Source organism: Nerophis ophidion, linkage group LG23, assembly GCF_033978795.1.
Source record: "Nerophis ophidion isolate RoL-2023_Sa linkage group LG23, RoL_Noph_v1.0, whole genome shotgun sequence".
In the NCBI taxonomy this organism is placed as follows: domain Eukaryota; kingdom Metazoa; phylum Chordata; class Actinopteri; order Syngnathiformes; family Syngnathidae; genus Nerophis; species Nerophis ophidion.
This window is the reverse complement of record NC_084633.1, coordinates 41963018-41986590: the sequence shown is the minus strand read 5'-3', so window position 1 is coordinate 41986590 and position 23573 is coordinate 41963018. Positions and strand designations below refer to the sequence as shown.

Below are 23573 nucleotides of genomic sequence, written 5' to 3'. Positions count from 1 at the left end.
TTGCATAGGTTTGGTGATAATGTTCCCTTTAACCCCCAATTCCAAGCCTTGATGCTGAGTGCCAAGCAGGGAGGTAATGGCTCCCATTTTTATAGTCTTTGGTATGACTCGGCCGGGGTTTGAACTCACAACCTACCCATCTCAGGGCGGACACTCTAACCACTAGGCCACTGAGTAGGCGCAGTATGAAGAAGAATGTTTGAATGTAGACACATAGAATCATCATACTGCTGTCATTATATGTGTCCAGTGTTAATTCAAGGCTATGGCAAAATATCCACATATATAAGCTGTATCACGATATGGTCTAAACATATCCAGATATCAATACAATAAAAGGCCATATGGCCCAGCCCTACATACAACTATATCGTATTAAGCAGCGGGCCTGTTTAATAAGGTATATGGTATTATCGGGACCATGCTAGAGGAATGCAACTTGAATATACTTTAAAACAGGGGTCTCAAAGCCGCGGCCCACCTGAGGTTTTATAGGAATGACACTTGACAGTGTTGTGTTGGGGCTGAACTAACCTACCAATGACGGTGAGGCTCTCGGAGGCGGGACGAGGACCGGGCTTGATGCCACAGAGAAACATTTGTCAATGAGTGAAAGTCACAGCAACGTTCCCATGGAGTTTTTTTCAGCGGCTGGCTGGATGACTCCTGTTGGACACACAGCTCATTGACAACTCTTCCGTGGAAAAGTTTTTAAAGTTGCAACGTGTAATGTTGTGACTTACTGTGGCGGGTCCCGAAAAGCGGTGAGTGCGGCAAGTCTCTTATCGTCCACACTGTCAATGATCCAAATAAACAACAACTCCAATGCTAATAGACAAAAAGTCACCCTGACAAAATTATTTGACTATTTTTACACATTTCCACTTCCTTTTCGAGTAACCGCAGGTGGGATAAGACTCTGGGAGCAGTTGCCTTTTTTTACACTCGCTATCCAAGTGCTTTGTACCATCCACCAATGCCATGGTGTCCATGAAAAACCAAGGACACTGCTCCCGGACTATTTAGTACCCGCCCACCTGCTGCTGAACAGAAAAAAGAAGCGGCACATTGCGGAAATGACATTCTCCGTGCGTTGGCAAAACACGACAGTCACACTAAGTGGAATTAAAATATTACTCATTTACTTTTTTTCAAATGAATTCATAATCTTATTTTTGTCAGGCTAGGACTGTGGATGTTTGTGCTTCCTCGATGCAAGGATGATGTGGGACTAGTCAGGCATGAATGTAAGTACATGATATTTATTAAATAAACAAACAAACTACAAAAAGGCAAACCAAGGACGCGCTCTGTGGCGGATAAACATCTATACTATACTTAAAACAAAACAGCACAATGGCATGACTATATACCAACAAAACAAAACTAGCACGATGGCATAAATACAAAAACTTACACAGCATGGTACTGTGGACGAGGACGTGAAGGTTTGAATAGCATGGGTAGGGTGCGTGCGAGTGTGAGGATCCCAGGACGAAGACAACAAAAAGGGTAACTTAAATAGTTCTGATCATTAGTGAAAACAGGTGTGAGGCTGAGAACAGGGACGTGACAGGTGAAAAACTAATGAGTTGGCATGGTAGCAAACAAAACCAGGAAGTGCAAAACGTGACTGAATGTCCTAAATCAAAAACATTACATGACAAAACAAAACATGATCCATAGGTATGACAATTTTGAGTGAAAAATAAAGACGTTCTTTTCAACAAAGCTTTTCTTGTAGAACCCCTGAGGCGGCCCCCAGCTACATTGAGTTTGAGACCCCTGCTATAAACTCATCATAATAAACTACCCTATTTTTCGGAGTATAAAAACATATATAAGTCGCACTGGAGTATAAATCGCATTTTTTGGGGGGAAATTTATTTGATAAAAGCCAACACCAAGAATAGACATTTGAAAGGCAATTTAAACTAAATAAAGAATAGTGAACAACAGGCTGAATAAGTGTAGGTTATATGAGGCATAAATAAGCAACTGCTATCTTAATCTAACATATTATGTTAAGAGTCATCAAATAACTATAACATATAGAACATGCTATACCTTTACCAAACTATCTCTCACTCCTAATCCATAAATCCCATGAAATCGTATACATCTTGTCTCTTACGTGACTGAGATAAATAATATTATTTGATATTTTATGGTAATGTGTTAATAATTTCACACATAAGTCACTCCTGAGTATAAGTCGCAGTATGAAAAAAACTGCGACTTATAGTCCGAAAAATACGGTAACCTTTAAAATGAGTCAATACAGTCATTATCTCCCGTCCAAAGGCAAAACCCAGTAACTCAATTTTGGTCAACGCTGAGCTGATAATAATTTTGGAGTTCCTAAGTGATATGCTTTACATTAGTGTATGCGATATTGTAATTTGTTCCGTAAGTAAGCTGTTACGCGCATGGCAGGACCTAGCAACTACCACATAACCGCGTAGATACAACAGAAAAACCTAGTATCTCAAGGGACCAATCGGAGCTTCTTTGTCAGTCCCCTTATTGTCTTTAATGAGACATTTGCAGGAATGGGGGCCGACTATGTGATATTATGGCAGGAGGGGATATTTGGAAGACCTTGCAAGCACCTTCATTAAATGTATTCTTCCCCTTGCATACTCTTTTGGGCAGATAACTGTGGAGGTCGAAATAAAAACTGGACGCTGTACACGGCTCTTGCCCAATGTGCAAACGCAGAATGTGGCCCACCCGAATTGTGATCAAATATCTGGAGAAAGGGCACACGTTCATGAGAGCAGATTCAATCGGCAAGAAAATGAAAGCTCAAGAAAACATCTATGCGTTTGATGACTTTGTAGATCTTTGTAAGACAGCATCAAGATAGATTGGTTTTCCTTTGCTTTCTCTAAATCGGCTAGAAGTGAGTTACTAGGTTTTGCCTTTGGACGGGAGTTATTGTTTACTGTAAATAGTTGGCAGTGCGAGTGATTAGGAAGATACAGGACTTGTGTTTTGCGTACGGCACTGACAAGACTGTGGTTCATTGGATACATGTGCTGTGACTTTAGGACAGTGTTTTTCAACCACTGTGCCGTGAGATACAGTCTGGTGTGCCGTGGGAGATTGTCTCATTTCACTTAATTGGGTTAAAATTAGTTTTTGCAAACCAGTAATTCTAATCCGCAAATGTGCCGTTGTTGAGTGTCGGTGCTGTCTAGAGCTCGGCAGAGTAACCCTGTAATACTCTTTCATATCAGTAGGTGGCAGCAGGTAGCTAATTGCTTTGTAGATGTCGGAAACAGCGGGAGGGAGGTTGAAGGTAAAAAGGTAGCCAACGCTTATACCAAAAATAAATAAAAGATGAGTGCCCCTAAAGAAAAGGCATTGAAGCTTAGGGAAGGCTATGCAGAACGAAACTAAAACTGAACTTGCTGCAAAGTAAACAAAAACAGAATGCTGGATGATAGCAAAGACTTACTGTGGAGCAAAGACGGCGTCCACAAAGTACATCCGAACATGACATGACAATCAACAATGTCCCCACAAAGAAGGATAAAAACAACTGAAATATTCTTGATTGCTAAAACAAAGTAGATGCGCGAAATATCGCTCAAGGAAGACATGAAACTGCTACAGGAAATACCAACAAAACAGGAAAAGCCACTGAAATAGGAGCGCAAAACAAGAAGTAAAAGACTATACACAGGAAAACGTCAACGACCTCAAAATAAGTCACAAAGTAATGTGACAGGTGGTGACAGTACACCTACTTTAAGACAAGAGCTACAGTCATGCATGCTTGTTTATGGTTTGAATTCATATCCAACAATTGCGAAAAATCACCTTTTTATTATCAATATTGTCTGCTGAGTTTCATTTTTCAATAATTTTTTCTGGTTGTGTACCTCGGGATTTTTACAATGAACACAACGTGCTTTGGTTCAGAAAAGGCTCGTGGGTGCGCTCTTGGCCCAACAACACCCGGCGCTATGCTAAGAAACCCTGCTTTAAAGTACCTTGACGCTTTGGCCCTGCTTGCTAAAAAGGACTGCGCACAACTAGCTAACTATCAACACATTCACAAGCTGCTGACCACTTTCACTCAGGGATTAAGTGTGCCTTCCCCACAGGACAAATGAAGCAACAAACCTTGTTAAAATAATCATATTACCAAAGAATGTATTGCAATATGCTCAAGATTCTTAGTCCAAGACCATGACGCAACAATTGCAGCTCTGTCAAGAGCCAGGAAGAGGACGAGAACGAGGACAATGTGGACACTATGAGCAACACAATGGCTTCTGTCTCCTACGCTGATAAGCAAGAAGGGTGCGAGTGCTAAAATGCTTCAATTGTGAAGAGTTTTACCTGCCGGGGGAGCTGTAATTTGACATGTACACACAATAACACGGACAGACCACTTTGAATTGGAACAAAATAGTAGACGCCAGGGATTTCTTACAATTTATTATCACGTAATAACATGTCATTCATTCATTCATTATTTTCTACCTTTCTTTAAAGACACATGTTCAGGAATGTCAGCCAGTTTTCTGTTGGCAAAAAGAGACACAAGTTCAAAACAAGTTGGTTAACACAAAACAGTTCTAGTTCATGCACAAATTGTATCAAACCAGTGCACTCGAAGACCTCTGTGATGAACACAAACAAAGGACTCAGATTTCCCTCGCCCGGACGCGGGTCACCGGGGCCCCCCTCTGGAGCCAGGCCCGGAGGTGGGGCACCATGGCGAGCGCCTGGTGGCCGGGCCTGTTCCCATGGGGCCCGGCCGGGCACAGCCCGAAGAGGCAACGTGAGTCACCCCTCCAATGGGCTCACCGCCCATAGCAGGGGCCATAGAGGTCGGGTGCAATGTGAGCTGGGCGGCAGCCGAAGGCAGGGCACTTGGCGGTCCGATCCTCGGCTACAGAAGCTAGTACTCTTGGGACGTGGAACGTCACCTCACTGGGGGGGGAAGAGCCTGAGCTAGTGCACGAAGTAGAGAAATTCCGGCTGGATGTAGTCGGACTCACTTCGACGCACAGCAAGGGCTCTGGAACCACTTCTCTCGAGAGGGATTGGACCCTCTTCCACTCTGGCGTTGCCGGCAGTGAGAGGCGGCGGGCTGGGGTGGAAATTATTGTTGCCCCCCGGCTCAAAGTCTGCACGTTGGAGTTCAACCCGGTGGACGAAAGGGTAGCCTCCCTCCGCCTTCGGGTGGAGGGAGGGGTCCTAACTGTTGTTTGTGCTTACGCACCAAAAAGCAGTTCAGAGTACCCACCCTTTTTGGGTACACTCGAAGGAGTACTGGAAAGTGCTCCCCCGGGTGATTCCCTTGTCCTACTGTGGGACTTCAATGCTCACGTTGGCAACAACAGTGAAACCTGGAGAGGCGTGATTGGAAAGAATGGCCACCCGGATCTGAACCCGAGTGGTGTTTTGTTATTGGACTTTTGTGCTCGTCACAGTTTGTCCATAACAAACACCATGTTCAAACATAAGGGTGTCCATATGTGCACTTGGCACCAGGACACCCTAGGCCGCAGTTCCATGATCGACTTTGTAGTTGTGTCATCGGATTTGCGGCCTCATGTTTTGGACACTCGGGTGAAGAGAGGGGCGGAGCTTTCTACCGATCACCACCTGGTGGTGAGTTGGCTGCGATGGTGGGGGAGGATGCCGGATGGACCTGGCAGGCCCAAACGCATTGTGAGGGTCTGCTGGGAACGTCTGGCAGAGTCTCCTGTCAGAGAGAGTTTCAATTCCCACCTCCGGAAAAACTTTGAACATGTCACGAGGGAGGTGCTGGACATTGAGTCCGAGTGGACCATGTTCCGCACCTCTATTGTCGAGGCGGCTGATTGGAGCTGTGGCCGCAAGGTAGTTGGTGCCTGTCGGGGCGGCAATCTTAAAACTCGTTGGTGGACACCAGCGGTAAGGAATGCCGTCAAGCTGAAGAAGGAGTCCTATTGGGTTCTTTTGGCTCGCAGGACTCCGGAGGCAGTGGACAGGTACCGACGGGCCAATCGGTGTGCGGCTTCAGCGGTCGCGGAGGCAAAAACTCGAAAATGGGAGGAGTTTGGGGCAGCCGTGGAAAAAAACGACTTCCAGATGGCTTCGAAGCGATTCTGGACCACCATACACCGCCTCAGGAAGGGGAAGCAGTGCACTATCAACACCGTGTATGGTGCGGATGGTGTTCTGCTGACCTCAACTGCGGATATTGTGGATAGGTGGAAGGAATACTTTGAAGACCTCCTCAATCCCACCAACACGTCTTCCTATGAGGAAGCAGTGCCTGGGGAGTCTGTGGTGGACTCTCCTATTTCTGGGGCTGAGGTTGCCGAGGTAGTTAAAAAGCTCCTTGGTGGGAAGGCCCCAGGGGTGGATGAGACCCGCCCGGAGTTCCTTAGGCTCTGGATGCTGTGGGGCTGTCTTGGTTGACAAGACTCTGCACCATCGCGTGGACATCGGGGGCGGTACCTCTGGATTGGAAGACCGGGGTGGTGGTCATGGTCAATGTCAAGTAGATAGAATTTGTCACACATGCGCTTAGGTTGTGAGAGGACGCTGGCGTCTCGCTTGTTCGCCGCTTCTCCTACCTTAGTTTTAGTTTTACGCGACTTAGTAAAAAACAAAACAAAATAAAAAAGATACTAAGTGTTTTATGACAGATGATAGATGTTTCACACACCCGCTGGCTCCACTGATTCTCCTGGCTACCATCGCCCAGCAACAACCTGCCATTACGAGCTGTTTCTCGGTCTGTTAACCCGGATTGCACCGCGGATAGCCCTCCTGGCTACCCGCTGACTGTCTGGCTAGCTGGCGGCTTCAGGGCTAGCCGGCAACATCAGTGCAGCTCCCTGGTTAGCTGGCGGCTTCAGGGCTAGCCGGCAACCGGTGGTGGCTAACAGCTAGCTACAGTTAGCTCTCTGCTAACTAGCCACCGTTCCGCAGCTGGTGGCTAACAGCTAGCCAGCCTCCAGCCACCCAGCCGGCGCAGGACCCTCCCGCAAATCACGGACCGCTGTTCCTCCACCAACTCCTCTCTCCTCTCCTCTTTCATGCTGTGGATCGTCGCGCTGTGTCTGTCTTTCCATCTTTGGCCAACAAGTGTGCGGCCGTCGGCCAACGATCCCAGGCTAACATCCACCACTGCCAGCATGCTACTCAAGTAATCCGCTCTGCAACTCCTCAAACTCAGCAACCACATCACCATACCTCCAGACATCAAAGCATCCATCAAAACACACGGACTACTTCGCCGACCAAGATACATCCACAGAAGCTCCCACAGAAAGTTTATTTACTGCCGGACTGAACAACACTGCATCCCATCACTCTGGTCACGCGACCGCTCCACCCCCAGTGACGTCACACGTCATCACAATAACAAACCACACGTGCGCTCTGCCTATCTGCAACCGTTAACCAAAGCTCCCCCACCCATCCCTTAAATTCGCTCTGCTCAATACCTGCTCACTCAATGAAAAATGACCAATACTCAGTGAATTCATAACTGACAACATAGACTTTTTGAGCATAACCGAAACCTGGCAAAAACCACTGGAATACATTCACCTCAACAGAGCTACACCCCCAGGATACACCTACATGGACAAACCACATGACGGTCGTGGTGGCAGTATAGCTACAATATACCGCCAACACTTGAAACCCAGTACTGTAACCATCACAACCCCTCTTCCTTTGAGCACCAGTCATTCAAGCTGCCTAGCCCCAAACCCCTGGTCACTGCAATCATCTACCGTCCCCCCAAACCCAACCCTGCATTCCATTCCGATCTCTCTGAATTTCTCACCCAACTCTGTGCCATTTCACCTTCAGTCCTTCTACTGGGAGATTTCAACATTCATGTCGATTCCACCACCTGCAAAACTGCCACTGAATTTCTGGACATTCTCAACTCATTTAATATCACCCAACACGTTGGCTTCCCCACCCACAAAAAAGGACACACTCCTGACTTAATTTGCACCACTGGACTCTCCATCAGCAACCTCACCAGCTTGAACCTCACAGACATCCTCTCAGACCACCTGGCCCTCACCCTGGACATAGACATCCCCACCCCCTTATCAAGCAGCAACGTTTCATATCATACCGGAACATGAAATCAATCCACCTCCCCTCTCTTTCTGCCCTACTGACTGACTCCACCTCCGATCACACCCTCACTTTGAACGCCTCTCCCACTGAACTGGTAAACAGCTACAACAGCGCACTCTCCTCCTGTCTCAATCAACTCGCCCCCATAAAAACCAAAACTGTCTCCTACACCCACACCGCCCCCTAGTACACTGATCACCTCCGTCACCTTAAAGCCAAGGGCCGGCAGCTTGAACGTCTCTCAAAGAAAACCGGTCTCACTGTTCACCTGGACATCTACTCACTACACCAACAGGAATACAGAGATGCCCTCAACAATGCACGCACTTCCCACTACTCCTCCTTCATACAATCCAGCAGCAACAACCCCAAGATACTCTTCTCTACCGTAACCAAACTCCCCAAACCCATGGACACCACCACCACCTCATTCACCACCAGCAAATGTGAAGAATTTTTATCATTTTTTCAATCAAATATCAACACCATCCACTCTGAACTGGCTGCCTCCTCTCCCACCTCCTCCCCTATTTCCGATCATGCTCCCACTTTACTCTCTAACCACCCACTCACCTTCTTCTCCGAAATCACCACAACTGACCTATCCTCCATAACTTCTGGTATGAAAGCCTCCACCTGCATCCTGGACCCAATCCCATCCACTTTAGTCATAGCCTGCCTCCCCTCACTCTCACCTCTCATCACCACTATAATTAACTCCTCCCTATCTAATGGCTCTGTCCCTCCTGCCCTCAAGCTGGCTGCCATCACCCCCATTCTCAAGAAACCCGGTCTCGACCCAAACTCCCCCAACAACTACAGGCCCATCTCCAACCTCCCCTTCCTCTCTACAATTCTTGAACGTGCAGTTGCCTCCCAAATCAAATCCCACCTTCACCACAATAACCTATACGAAACGTTCCAATCCGGCTTCCGCTCACTCCACAGCACAAAAACTGCCCTCCTCAAGGTCACCAACGACATCCTCCTCTCCGCCGACTCTGTTTCCCTCTCCATCCTCATCCTCCTCGACCTCAGTGCTGCCTTCGACACCATCAACCACTCTATCCTCCTATCACGCCTCCACTCCTCCCTTGGTTTATCTGGCACTGCCCTCTCCTGGATGAAATCCTACCCCTTTGGCCGTCAGCAATTCATCTCCACCAACAACTGCACCTCCTCCACTTCCCCAGTCACCCACGGCGTCCCCCAGGGCTCAGTACTTGGCCCTCTACTCTTCACCATCTACCTCATACTCCTCGGTCAGATCCTCCGCCACCAAGGCCTTCAATTTCACTGCTATGCCGACGACACACAACTATAACTTTCCGCCACGACCATCACCACAGCCACCCACTCCACCCTCACCACCTGCCACACAGACATAAAAACCTCGATGCAAAAAACTTTCTAAAACTCAAATGTAACAAATCTAAAATAATCATCATTGGCCCCGACTCCCTCACTCGCTCCACTCAGGACTTTTCCTTAAACATCGACGGCTCCCTTGTCACTACCTCCACCCACGTCCGCAACCTGGGTGTAATTTTCGACCCTACCCTCTCTTTCCTCCCCCACGTAAACCACATCACCAAAACTGCATTCTTCCACCTCAGAAACATTGCCCGTCTTTGGCCCTCCCTCACATCCTCTGCTGCTGAAATCCTCGTCCACGCCTTCATCTCATCCCGGATAGACTACTGCAACAGCATCCTCTACGGCATGGGTGTCAAACTCTGGCCCCGTGTAATTTCACTTGGCCCTTGAGGCAATAGAGCTGGCCCGCCGCTGTAACACCGCATTCACTGCTAACACTCTTACTTGCCAACCCTCCCGATTTTCCCGGGAGACTCCCGAAGTTCAGTGCCGCTCCCGAATTTCATCCCGGACAACAATATTTGGGGTGGGCTTTAAAGGCACTGCCTTTGGCGTTCTCTACAACCTGTCTCCACGTCCGCTTTTCCTCTATACAAACAGCGTGCCGGCCCAGTCACATAATATATACGGCTTATACACACACACACAAGTGAATGCAATGCATACTTGGTCAACAGCCATACAGGTCACATCGAGGGTGGCCGTATAAGTAACTTTAACACTGTTACAAATATGCGCCACACTGTGAACCCACACCAAACAAGAATGACACATTTCGGGAGAACATCTGGACCGTAACACAACATAAACACAACAGAACAAATACCCAGAACGCCTTGCAGCACTAACTCTTCTAGGACGCTACAATATACACCCCCAGCTATCACCAAACCCCGTCCACCTCAACCCCACCGCCTAAAAGAGGCATTCAATTTTTATTTAAATTTGATTTGATATGCCATTGATATTTTCAAATCATTATTATTATTTGAAACTCTATTTTGCATGTCACTATAAAGTTATATAAGCCTTGCTTGTTCAATATTCAATGCAAAACTTGTTTGATCCCTATTAAAAGGTTAATTTCTTCAACCTCGGCCCGCGGCTTTGTTCGGTTTTTAAATTTTGGCCCACTCTGTATTTGAGTTTGACACCTCTGCTCTACGGCATCACCCCCAAAACCCTCAAAAAACTGTAATATGTCCAGAACTCCGCTGCCCGCCTGCTCAACCGCTCCAGAGCACATCACACCTGTCCTTCATGACCTCCACTGGCCTGTCAAATACAGAATCTCCTTCAAAATACTCCTCAGCACCTACAAGTCACTCCATAACCTGGCTCCACCCTACCTCTCTGACCTCCTCCAGCCACAAGTCCCGTCCTGTTCCCTCAGGTCTAGTGATGCTGGGCTCCTTGAAGTTCCCAAGACCAGGCGCAGAACCTGGGGCGACAGGGCCTTCTCTGTGGCTGCCCCCTCTCTCTGGAACGCTCTCCCCAGGCACATGAGAGATGCCCCCTCCATCCCTACCTTCAAAACCACCCTAAAAACTCACCTCTTCACATTAGCCTTTCCAAACTGACCCTGCTCTTAGTGTTTCTTTATTATTTTTCTTTTTTTCCATCTCTTTTCTTGCTTGCTTATTTTAGTTTTCTTTTCTAATAAAGTTGTTTTTATCCTCCCTCCTCCCCTAGCCATCCCCCACACACACACATGTAAAGCGACTTTGGGTACTTAGAAAAGCGCTATATAAATCCCAGGTATTATTATTATTATTATTATTATTATTATTATGTGGTCCTGATGGCTTCATCTGACCGAGATCTTCAGCTCTCACGGTTCGCAGCCGAGTGTGAAGCGACCGGAATGAGAATCAGCCCCTCAAAGTCCGAGTCCATGGTTCTCTCCCGGAAAAGGATGGAGTGCCACCTCCGGGTTGGGGAGGAGACCCTGCCCCAAGTGGAGGAGTTCAAGTACCTAGGAGTCTTGTTCACGAGTGAGGGAAGAGTGGATGGTGAGATCGACAGGCGGATCGGTGCGGCGTCTTCAGTAATGCGGACGTTGTACTGATCCGCTGTGGTGAAAAAGGAGATGAGCCGGAAGGCAAAGTTCTCAATTTACCAGTCGATCTACGTTCCCATCCTCACCTATGGTCATGAGCTTTGGGTCATGACCGAAAGGATAAGATCACGGGTACAAGCGGCCCAAATGAGTTTCCTCCGCCGTGTGGCGGGTCTCTCCCTTAGAGATAGGGTGAGAAGCTCTGCCATCCGGGAGGAACTCAAAGTAAAGCCGCTGCTCCTCCACATGGAGAGGAGCCAGATGAGGTGGTTCGGGCATCTGGTCAGGATGCCACCCGAACGCCTCCCGAGGGAGGTGTTTAGGGCATGTCCAACCGGTAGGAGGCCATGGGGAAGACCCAGGACACGTTGGGAAGACTATGTCTCCCGGCTGGCCTGGGAACGCCTCGGGATCCCCCGTGAGGATCTAAACGAAGTGGCTGGGGAGAGGGAAGTCTGGGCTTCCCTGCTTAGGCTGCTGCCCCCGCGACCCGACCTCGGATAAGTGGAAGAAGATGGATGGATGGATGGACGGTGCACTGATTGGTCACAACTTTAAGAACAGCAACACAATCCAATGAGGTACTTATGTTCATCTGACCATAAATGTTCCAAATAAAAACAGCTATTCAACTACAAACCCCAAAAGCAGTGAAGTTGTCAGGTTGTGTAAAAATGCTAAATAAAAATAGAATACAACAAATACTTTTCAACTTATATTCAATTGAATAGACTGCAAAGACAAGATGTTCAAATTTTCACACGGACAAACTTTGTTTTTTCTCTGCAAATAATCATTAACTTAGAATGTAATGGCAGCAACACATGTCAAAAAAGGCATTTTTAGCAGTGTGTTACATGGCCTTTCCTTTGAACAACACTCAGTGCAGGTTTGGGAAGTGAGGAGACACATTTTTTAAGTGGAATTATTTCCCATTCTTGCTTGATGTACAGCTTAAGTCGTTCTACAGTCTCCTGCCTCATGTTTTAGCCTTCACACATTTTCAATGGGAGGCGGGTCTTGACTACAGGCAGGCCAGTCTAGTACCCGCACTCTTTTACTATCAAGCTACGCAGTTGTAACACCTGGCTTGGCATTGTCTTGCTGAAATAAGCAGGGGCGTCCATGATAACAACATATGTTGCTCCAAAAGCTGTATGTACCTTTCAGCTTTAATGGTGCCTTCACAGATGTGTAAGTTACCCATGCCTTGGCCACTAATACACCATTTGCAGGCATCAAATTCCAAATGAGCTAATATTTGCAAAAAATAACAAAGTTTACCAGTTCGAACGTTAAGTATGTTGTCTTAAGTATGTTGAAAAGGATTTTCAAATCATTGTATTCTCTTTTTATTTACCATTTACTAGGGGTGTACCAGTACACAAAAATTTCAGTTCGGTACGTACCTCATTTTAGAGGTCACAGTTTGGTCCATTTTTGGGACAGTAAGAAAATAACAAAATATAATTTTTGGGGTTATTTATTTACCAAATTTGCAAAATCTTCCAACAAAAATATTTTTCTTAGTGTAATATTTGATGTGAGGTGATGGGAACCTTGGAGGGGTCAATACTTGACTTTGATTCAATATTATGTTTTGTTAAATGACAGTTTGAAAGAAAAAAAAAGCAGCTATGTTTTATTAGTCAACATTGCAACTTTTACTAAATTACATTTAACCTTCAAGCGTTTTTATTTCACTTTTGTTATGTTTTTGTTTATTTTAATAGTATTTTTGGAATGTGCCGTGGGCCTTTAAAACATTAGTTGTGGGCCACAAATGTCTTCTGGAGCACACTTTTGACACCCCTGCTAAAGATAATAAAAAATTCAATCTGATAAATCTATGGTTAAAAAGCAGAGCCTGGAGACGCAAGCGCATTTATCATAACTCTCTCGCTCTCTCTGTCTCTGCCCCTCCCTCACCAATGCTGCTGTAGTGCGCACAGTGTGTTTTGTTTTGAACCCCTTCTTAACCCAAAACGTACATTGTTAATACACGCAACCATAACTGAAAACGCCGGACATGAGGCATTTAAGAAACTCTGCCCTGACAGCCCCGCAAAAGAGGACATGCCCGGTGAAAAGAGGACGTGCGGTCAGTCTATCCTAGCCCGGTCGGTGCTAGCATGCTAGCAAAAGAGGACATGTCCGGTGCTAGCAGCGATCGTGCTAGGATAGACTGACCACACCTCCTCTTTTCACCAGACATGTCCTCTTTTGCGGGGCTGTCCGGGTGGAGTTTCTTAAATGCCTCAAATGCACGGCATTTTGAGTATTGTTTACGCTACTTAATATGTCCGTATGGAAACTAGCTCGGTACACCTCAGCACCGAACCGAAACCCCCGTACCGAAACAGTTCAATAGAAATACACGTACCGTTACACCCTTACCATTTACACAATGTGACAACTTCACTGCTTTTGGCTGCCTTTGCAGTATTATGAAAATCCTGCAACTTTATCTCCCTCTGCATGTAGCCTAAAGTGCCGCTTGTTGTTGTGAAAGTTGTGGGTTGACACCTGCCGTACTGTAATTATTCAAACTAAGCAGTTAGCTTTTTCCTTCATTGTAGCAATGATTCTTTTTTGCCATTTGTCACCCGTTTCCAATCAACACAACGTCCTACTTGCAGCTATATTTTAGGCTCTTACTTGGATTTCATCACATGGGACAAGATGTGTGCCTGGTGAGTGTTACCTTAGCAATCAGCCGTGGCCTGGGGACTCCCAGCCAATCACAAAGCTGATTTCTGGGGTTCCGGAGTACGGCAGGTTCACTCTCCCTGTGCCCAAGAACCACATTTTTACATTCCCACAATCCACGAAAGAAATGCATGAAGTGCTGGAAGGTGTCTTTTTACCAGTTAGTGTCACTAAGCAGAGTCATGACATCATCCAAAACCTCGGGATCAACAACATCATCGTAGGTCAGCAGCATCTCGTACATCTGGCTCGCAGTGGTTGTCCTTATCTGCAGAAGAATTGTTGCAGCACCATTCCATGAGAGAACAAGATCATTCCTTTTTGTATCAACTTGGGGACGTACTACGAGGAATGAATGGCAGAGCAACAGCATCAGCTGGAAGAGGATCTTCTTCCTGACGTCACCCTGGAACTGGATGAGGCCACAGTAGCTGGCAGTGGAATGGGTGGTACAAGTAAACATGGATGTTGACTCTCTAAGACAGGAAGCAGGGCACACTTCTTATCAAGCGAAAAAGAAACTCACACGGCGATGCAGGCACGGAGCTTGGGGATATTTCTGCATCTCCTGATGCCTTCGCACAGAGCGAGGACGTCCATGCAGAACTGCTGACTGGAAACGTAGAACATACACTGACAAAGTACTCCACCACATTAATCCATACAGCGGCACCTTTCTTATGCCCCAGTTTTCCACAAAAATGTGCAAAGAAATGCCCTAGTTTGGTTATTGTGCGGCCAAACAGTGCGCCCAACAAACTACCGCATTTTCCAGGCTACAGAGCGCACCAGTACTTCATTTTAGAAGAAGTTAATATGTTTACCTATATTAGCTGTACCATTTTATTGTAAATGTGATATTTTTAAATGTTTATTAACACCCCTTAATTGTTTCCAAGCGGTGCCCGTGACAGGGCAGTAAAACGGCTGATCAAACAAAAAAGAAATTATTGTTATGCACCCGTTAGCTGCGGAAATTAGCTCTGCAATCAGCTAGACCGACTCAATAACTCCACAATGACGTTTTAGTGAACTTACAAAACTGACACAATACAAAAAGAATGCCAAAGTAATTTAATATTACGCACACAACAAAGTCACTTGTAAACATGTTAACTTATACGCAAATGCTAAGGACGCTACCCTGATTACATTACTTTAGCATGTACAAATATGCATTGAACACCCCTACAGACATTATACATAGGACGGTTTAGTAAGTATGAATTGTTTTACTTACATTGTAAAACTTACAAATGTTGCTTGGTGTTAAAATAATCATTATGTATTATCACACAACTTTGGTATGCTTAAAGTCCGTTGCTATAGTTTTTTGCTACTGTGCTCAAGTTAGACTTTTGTATCTGTTCAAGGACGAAACTTTTTGTCCGAGGGGTGGCCTCAGCCGCAGATGTTATCTTTGTTTCAGCCCGTTAACAGCCAAGGACTTCAAGGACCTCAACGAAGATAAGACGACAGCACGCAGACAAAGCAGAGACAAGGCGAAATCACAATGCCCCGCACATTCAGTCACGTATTGTGGGTCCTGAACCTGCTTTGCATAATATATGTGACAACTCCTTTTAGAGGCGGCCTCAGTGATGTTGACTATAGAACTCCTGAATAAATAGAGGGACGCGGGACTGTGACTAAGTGTGCAGCTCCATGCGTTCTCCTCATGAGCTATATTGAACTGTGTTTTTACATGGTTCCTTGCTTCTTGTCTGTTTAATACAGGTCATCAGTGTTTGAACCCGACAGTTATTTAGTCAAGTATGATGTGTCCTTGGCCTTTGAACCAACCTTTTCTTTGAACTGTTTTGTAATCAAAGGCAATGGTTGTTTACAACCCCCATCCCTTAGAAAGAGCTGTTGCCATGTAATCAGGGAAAGTCCAAATAAAAGAGGAGGTGTACAATCTTTCGTCAGGGGCGTGGGACGACACTGTACATGGGTACAGTGTCTACGCGTCTCTCCTCGATTGAGCCAAATTTAATTCTGTCTCTGTTTAATTCCTTGCTTCTTTGTCTGTGTTTGAACCTGACATCTTCTCTTAATCTTTTTGTAAGTGTTTTTCACTTTTCTTTAAAAGCCTAACCAGGGAAGAGGGTTGCAAATCAGCCTGTAGCTAGAAGTCTTATGTACTTTGACATCGGTTACCGATGGGTAGAAATTTTAATTGTACGGTCCCTGTCAAATAAATAGAAAAATAAAACAGTGATGTTCAATATTTATTCATCCCTTTCATTCATCATTTATATGTATTTCACATTGTTTATTAAACTATAATCATTACCCATAAACGTTTTATGTTAACATTTTTGGGTGCCTGCAATGGCTTAATTTATTTTACATTATTTCTAATGGACAAAACTTGCTTTGGCTTCTGTACTTTTCGGTTTTCAACTGTCCCTTTGGAACAGACTAATAACAAAAATCAAGGTACCACTGTAGTGAAATATGAAAAGTGTTGCAGTGACACTCACTTTTCTTCTGTTGTAAAGATCTCAAAGGAGATGTAAGAAAACATCTGATTTAGCATCTTGAGGAAAGGGAGGGCAATCCTACAAAAATACACAGAAAATAAACATTTGATTAAAGCAAAGCATATTACTACATATGCTTAAAAACAACAACCAGTATGAGGCAGTACAGATGTATACTACTGCAAAGTGCACAATAATAAACATAGATAGTACTTTATTGATTCCTTCAGGAAAAATGCTGGCATACATGTAATACAGGTGTTTTTAAAGGAGTACACACAATGTTAATTACTTATGGACAATGTGCAGCTTCTGTCAAGATGATTGTGTTGTTCTTCAGCAAAACACCCATGAGCACATAGTGGGGCAAAAAAATTATTTAGTCAGCCAGCGATTGTGCAAGTTCTCCCACTTAAAATGATGACATAGGTCTGTAATTTTCATCATAGGTACACTTCAACTGTGAGAGACAGAATGAGGGGAAAAAATCCAAGAATTCACATTGCAAGATTTTTAAAGAATTTATTTGTAAATTATGGTGGGAAATATGTTGAGTTTATACCAAAAAGTTCTATTTTGGTTTCATCTGACCACATGACATTCTCCCAATCCTCTGCTGTATCATCCATGTATCCATTTTGGTATAAACTCAACTCGTCGTGTTTGGAGGAAGAAGAATACTGAGTTGCATCCCAAGAACACCACACCTACTGTAAAGCATGGGGGTGGAAACATCATGCTTTGGGGCTGTTTTTCTGCTAAGGGCACAGGACCATTGATCCGTGTTAAGGAAAGAATGAATGGGGCCATGTATCCTGAGATTTTGAGGCAAAACCTTCCATCAGTGAGAGCTTTGAATGCTTAACCAAATACTTATTTTCCACCATAATTTACAAATAAATTCTTTAAAATTCTTACAATGTGAATTCCTTGATTTATTGTTTTCACATTCTGTCTCTCACAGTTGAAGTGTACCTATGATGAAAATGACAGACCTCTGTCATCATTTGAAGTGGGAGAACTTGCACAATCGCTAGCTGACTAAATACTTTTTTGCCCCACCGTAGTGGGGAAGGCCCCCCTGGGGTGTGCAGTGCGATGCCAGGTGGGGTGCGTGTGACCACATGCTTTATTCGCTTCAAACCCCGCTTCTGAGAAGCCGTGCACTACAAAACATTCCTCATTTTGATTAAAAACCATAGCACAATTGTTTTATTCATTTTTGTTTTGTAGGTTAGTGTTGTATACATTCTGCTCCTGGGTTAATGTTGCAATTTTAATTTCTTATTATGTATTGAGGGCATTTAATTTTAGTTTACAGTATCACATGGTCCAAGCCGGTCCAAAAAATGGTTATAGTTTCAGTAAGAATTTTTTTAATGACAGGCAAATTTATGCACCATAAGTCGTTTCTATTACTGACTAAAAAACAATGTTAATAAAGTTATTCTTTTTCTTTGTTTTCTTTAATGTTATAAGGATACAATGCAAATGTATACCTATAGAGAAATGATACTGTTTATAGTCACAGCGGAGAGTGGGGGCGGAATGTTTTCTTCTTCCCAGGGGGTGCCTAACAGAAAATGATTGAGAAGCACTGCCCTAAAGTTATAGTATTGTAGGAGCCTAAATACTATTTAAGTTCATTTACATTTTATGGAAGGTGCCTAATGTTTATTCAGCCAAAATGGGACTATTTACTTTATTTAAATAATACAAAAATGTATATATTGCACGCTTACAATAATTTTATGTGCCATCTCCGGGTTGGGGAGGAGACCCTGCCCCAAGTACCTAGGAGTCTTGTTCACGAGTGAGGGAAGAGTGGATGGTGAGATGGACAGGCGGATCGGTGCGGCGTCTTCAGTAATGCGGACGTTGTACCGATCCGTTGTGGTGAAAAAGAAGCTGAGTCGGAAGGCAAAGCTCTCAATTTACCGGTCGATCTACGTTCCCATCCTCACCTATGGTCATGAGTTTTGGGTCATGACCGAAAGGACAAGATCACGGGTACAAGCGGCCCAAATGTGTTTCCTCTTGCGGGAAAACTAATTTCCTTATCTCTGAGGGTCCCTCCCTTAGAGATAGGATGAGAAGCTCTGTCATCCGGGAGGAACTCAAAGTAAAGCCGCTGCTCCTCCACATGGAGAGGAGCCAGATGAGGTGTTTCGGGCATCTGGTCAGGATGCCACCTGAACACCTCCCGAGGGAGGTGCTTAGGGCACATCCGACCGGTAGGAGGCCACGGGGAAGACCCAGGACACGTTGGGAAGACTATGTCTCCCTGCTGGCCTGGGAACGCCTCGGGATCCCCCGGGACAAGCTGGACCAAGTGGTTGGGGAGAGGGAAGTCTGGGCTTCCCTGCTTAGGCTGCTGCCCCCGCGACACCACCTCGGATAAGCGGAAGAAGATGGATGGATGGAGAGAGAATAATTATAAGGTACACTTGATTTGTAATTATTACATTTGTCTGAATAATTTCATGACATACTATTTTATAATGCTTTAATAGAGTGAAGACTATGTACGTGTTTAATTGCATATATGGCAAAAGGATCTGCTTGCTAATAAGGTTTGAACACAATGTATTATGGGTAATGGCAGTCAGCTATGGTGGAATCAAGCCCCACAGTTTTTTGACCTTACTCTTACTTTTTCCAGCTATTTCTTACTGTAACAAACTCTCTTTATTTTGCCATTCATTTTCTCCCACATGGTTATTGTTTGATCTTTTGAAGGATTAAGTTGACAAGTAAACGACACAAAACAAAGAGGAGAGTCTGGAGTTGTGTTTGTTGTCGCCGCAGCAAGCGGGAGCAGGAGAAAGTAGAGGAGCGTCAAGCTAAGGCTTCATTAGGAAACTACAAGTATGGTGGATGTTTTTAAAGCACATATGAGAAACTTCTAGTCAATCTGGGGTTTCAATCATTAGGTTTAATAATGGTGCCACCATGTTGTGTGTTTGTTTTGTGTGCAGCAGTTCAGCAGTAGAAGAGTTAGCTTCCACCAGTACTTGTCAAATAATGGGGTGGTACCCACTGACTGAGGGCGTGGTAAAGTGTGGATGGAAGGCAGGGGGGGGCATGACAGAGAATAATTCATTGATTACACAACAGTTATAGTCATGTAGTGCCTCGCGACAGTTCCAGTTGATTCTATTTGTATTTAATGTCATTCGATAGTACATGTGCCTAATCAAATGTCTGCTCAGTGTCCGTATTTTAAGGCAGTTTGAGTTTTAGAAGATGATTGAAACCAATCATCTGTCGTCCAGTTAGGTGACAGCAGAGAGTTTGTACCTGTCGTCGCCAGCATTGTCCCGAAAGATTTTCAGCAAGGTGTCTCTGAAGTGTTGTAGGGCGGCGTGGTCATCCTGGATCCCCCGCAGGTATTCAAACGTCGACTGGGACGAGGAGAGCACCTGGAGAGGAGCGACATAAGTCAGAATTGACAACCTCAATGTATGTGACCAGAGTATAACACCGTTAAAGTTAAGTTAAAGTACCAGTTAGCTACTTTGTTGTAGCTTTCTTGAGTGTCTTAATAAACGGGAACTCCACTTTTTGGGGGAATTGTGCTTGTCGTTAACAATCAATACAAAAATATAATGACGGATGGATTTTTTTTTAATGCATTCTAACTTGCAAATAAAAGTCAGCTTACCACAGAGCCAATGGGAGCTCCTCTATTTCGCCCATAAAATCCAATAAATGACCATTCAAAAACAACCAACAATACATTGCGTGACTTGAATATTAACCAAATATTAGTGATATTGTTACTATAAGCGCTAACGCAGACAAACTATTTAAAGCGGCGACGTGATCACTTCCGTATGTGCCTATGTTTACATCTTCAAGTGGTCTGCTGCTTCTTCGCTTCCTTGCTCCCTGTACCTTTATTTCTAGACCATAAATCATACACCTCACCTGGACAGAAGGCGTCTTCAGTAGGTATTGCGACATGTTGGTACAGCCCTTTAGGACCCGAAACTGGCGAGAAGGACACGAAAATAAGCTTGGTGTCCTCCCCCCTTTTTCTTTGAGAGGACTGTGGTCCATCCATCCATCCATCCATCATCTTCCGCTTATCCGAGGTCGGGTCGCAGGGGCAACAGCCTAAGCAGGGAAACCCAGACTTCCCTCTCCCCAGCCACTTCGTCTAGCTCTTCCCGGGGGATCCCGAGGGGTTCCCAGGCCAGCCGGGAGACATAGTCTTCCCAACGTGTCCTGGGTCTTCCCCGTGGCCTCCTACCGGTTGGACGTGCCCTAAACACCTCCCTAAGGAGGCGTTCGGGTGGCATCCTGACCAGATGCCCGAACCACCTCATCTGGCTCCTCTCCATGTGGAGGAGCAGCGGCTTTACTTTGAGTTCCTCCCGGATGGCAGAGCTTCTCACCCTATCTCTAAGGGAGAGACCCAAACTCATTTGGGCCGCTTGTACCCGTGATCTTATCCTTTCGGTCATGACCCAAAGCTCATGACCATAGGTGAGGATGGGAACGTAGATCGACCGGTAAATTGAGAGCTTTGCCTTCCGGCTCAGCTCCTTCTTCACCACAACGGACCGGTACAACGTCTGCATTACTGAAGACGCCGCACCGATCCGCCTGTCGACCTCACCATCCACTCTTCCCTCACTCGTGAACAAGACTCCCAGGTACTTGAACTCCTCCACTTGGGGCAGGGTCTCCTCCCCAACCCGGAGATGGCATTCCACCCTTTTCCGGGCGAGAACCATGGACTCAGACTTGGAGGTGCTGATTCTCATTCCGGTCGCTTCACACTCGGCTGCGAACTGTGGTCCTTCTTCATCTAAATGGGAATATACAAACATCCCAGCAGTCTGCAACCCAATGTCAGCAGACCTTGTATAGTAAGTGATGGTTTATTGAGAAACATGACAAACAATGAGAAACACCTGTGGTGCCATCTGAGGTTTCTCATTGTCATCCCATTGGGTTGAGTTTTTCCTTGCCCTGATGTGGGATCTGAGCCGAGGATGTTGTTGTGGCTTGTGCAGCCCTTGGAGACACTTGTGAGACAATGTGACACTTGGGACGATGAGAAACCTTGGAGGGGACCGCAGATGTGGGGGGATCCCTCTCTCTTGGGCGACCATTGAAATGGACGTCGAGTGGATCTAGCATAATAATGTGAGAGTCCAGTCCATAGTGGATCTTACATAATATTGTGAGAGTCCAGTCCATAGTGGATCTTAGCATTGTTTTGTGAGAGTCCAGTCCATAGTGGATCTAAAATAATATTGTGACAGTCCAGTCCATAGTGGATCTTACATAATAGTGTGAGAGTCCAGTCCATAGTGGATCTTAGCATTGTTTTGTGAGAGTCAAGTCCATAGTGGATCTAAAATAATATTGTGACAGTCCAGTCCATAGTGGATCTAATGTAATAGTGTGAGAGTCCAGTCCATTGTGGATCTAACATAATAGTGTGAGAGTCCAGTTCATAGTGGATCTAGTTCACAATGTGAAAGTCCAGTCCATAGTGGATCTAACATAATAGTGTGAGAGTCCAGTCCATAGTGGATCTAACATAATAGTGTGACAGTCCAGTCCATAGTGGATCTAACATAATAGTGTGACAGTCCAGTCCATAGTGGATCTAACATAATAGTGAGAGTCCAGTCCATAGTGGATCTAACATAATAGTGAGAGTCCAGTCCATAGTTGATCTAACATAATAGTGAGAGTCCAGTCCATAGTGGATCTAACATAATAGTGTGAGAGTCCAGTCCATAGTGGATCTAACATAATAGTGAGAGTCCAGTCCATAGTGGATCTAACATAATAGTGAGAGTCCAGTCCATAGTGGATCTAACATAATAGTGAGAGTCCAGTCCATAGTGGATCTAACATAATAGTTAGAGTCCAGTCCATAGTGGATCTAACATAATAGTGAGAGTCCAGTCCATAGTGGATCTAACATAATAGTGAGAGTCCAGTCCATAGTGGATCTAACATAATAGTGAGAGTCCAGTCCATAGTGGATCTAACATAATAGTGTGAGTCCAGTCCATAGTGGATCTAACATAATAGTGAGAGTCCAGTCCATAGTGGATCTAACATAATAGTGAGAGTCCAGTCCATAGTGGATCTAACATAATAGTGAGAGTCCAGTCCATAGTGGATCTAACATAATAGTGTGAGAGTCCAGTCCATAGTGGATCTAACATAATAATGAGAGTCCAGTCCATAGTGGATCTAACATAATAGTGTGAGAGTCCAGTCCATAGTGGATCTAACATAATAGTGTGAGAGTCCAGTCCATAGTGGATCTAACATAATAGTGAGAGTCCAGTCCATAGTGGATCTAACATAATAGTGTGACTCCAGTCCATAGTGGATCTAACATAATAGTGTGAGAGTCCAGTCCATAGTGGATCTAACATAATAATGAGAGTCCAGTCCATAGTGGATCTAACATAATAGTGTGAGAGTCCAGTCCATAGTGGATCTAACATAATAGTGTGACAGTGCAGTCCATAGTGGATCTAACATAATAGTGTGAGAGTCCAGTCCATAGTGGATCTAACATAATAGTGAGAGTCCAGTCCATAGTGGATCTAACATAATAGTGTGACAGTGCAGTCCATAGTGGATCTAACATAATAGTGTGAGAGTCCAGTCCATAGTGGATCTAACATAATAGTGAGAGTCCAGTCCATAGTGGATCTAACATAATAGTGTGAGAGTCCAGTCCATAGTGGATCTAACATAATAGTGTGACAGTGCAGTCCATAGTGGATCTAACATAATAGTGTCAGAGTCCAGTCCATAGTGGATCTAATATAATAGTGAGA

At 45.0% G+C, this 23573-nt stretch overlaps 1 protein-coding gene and 1 long non-coding RNA gene across 2 annotated transcripts in view; one reads left to right on the top strand and one right to left on the bottom strand.

The window, feature by feature from the left end:
* The first annotated feature begins 603 nt into the window (after positions 1–603).
* LOC133541327 (uncharacterized) lies at positions 604–16493 on the top strand. Its single transcript, XR_009803838.1, has 2 exons — positions 604–764; positions 15637–16493. It is a non-coding gene; the product is annotated as an uncharacterized LOC133541327 (long non-coding RNA).
* tbcd (tubulin folding cofactor D) overlaps positions 4438–23573 on the bottom strand; it is an 82461-nt gene continuing 63325 nt past the window's right edge. Inside the window, exons 33-39 of the mRNA XM_061884678.1 lie at positions 20050–20171; positions 16750–16827; positions 14790–14876; positions 14607–14694; positions 14422–14531; positions 14259–14343; positions 4438–4538 (exon numbers count right to left, since the gene is read on the bottom strand). Coding sequence (XP_061740662.1) covers positions 4527–4538; positions 14259–14343; positions 14422–14531; positions 14607–14694; positions 14790–14876; positions 16750–16827; positions 20050–20171 — 582 coding nt within the window. The 3' untranslated portion in view covers positions 4438–4526. The remainder of the gene's footprint in view (positions 4539–14258; positions 14344–14421; positions 14532–14606; positions 14695–14789; positions 14877–16749; positions 16828–20049; positions 20172–23573) is intronic.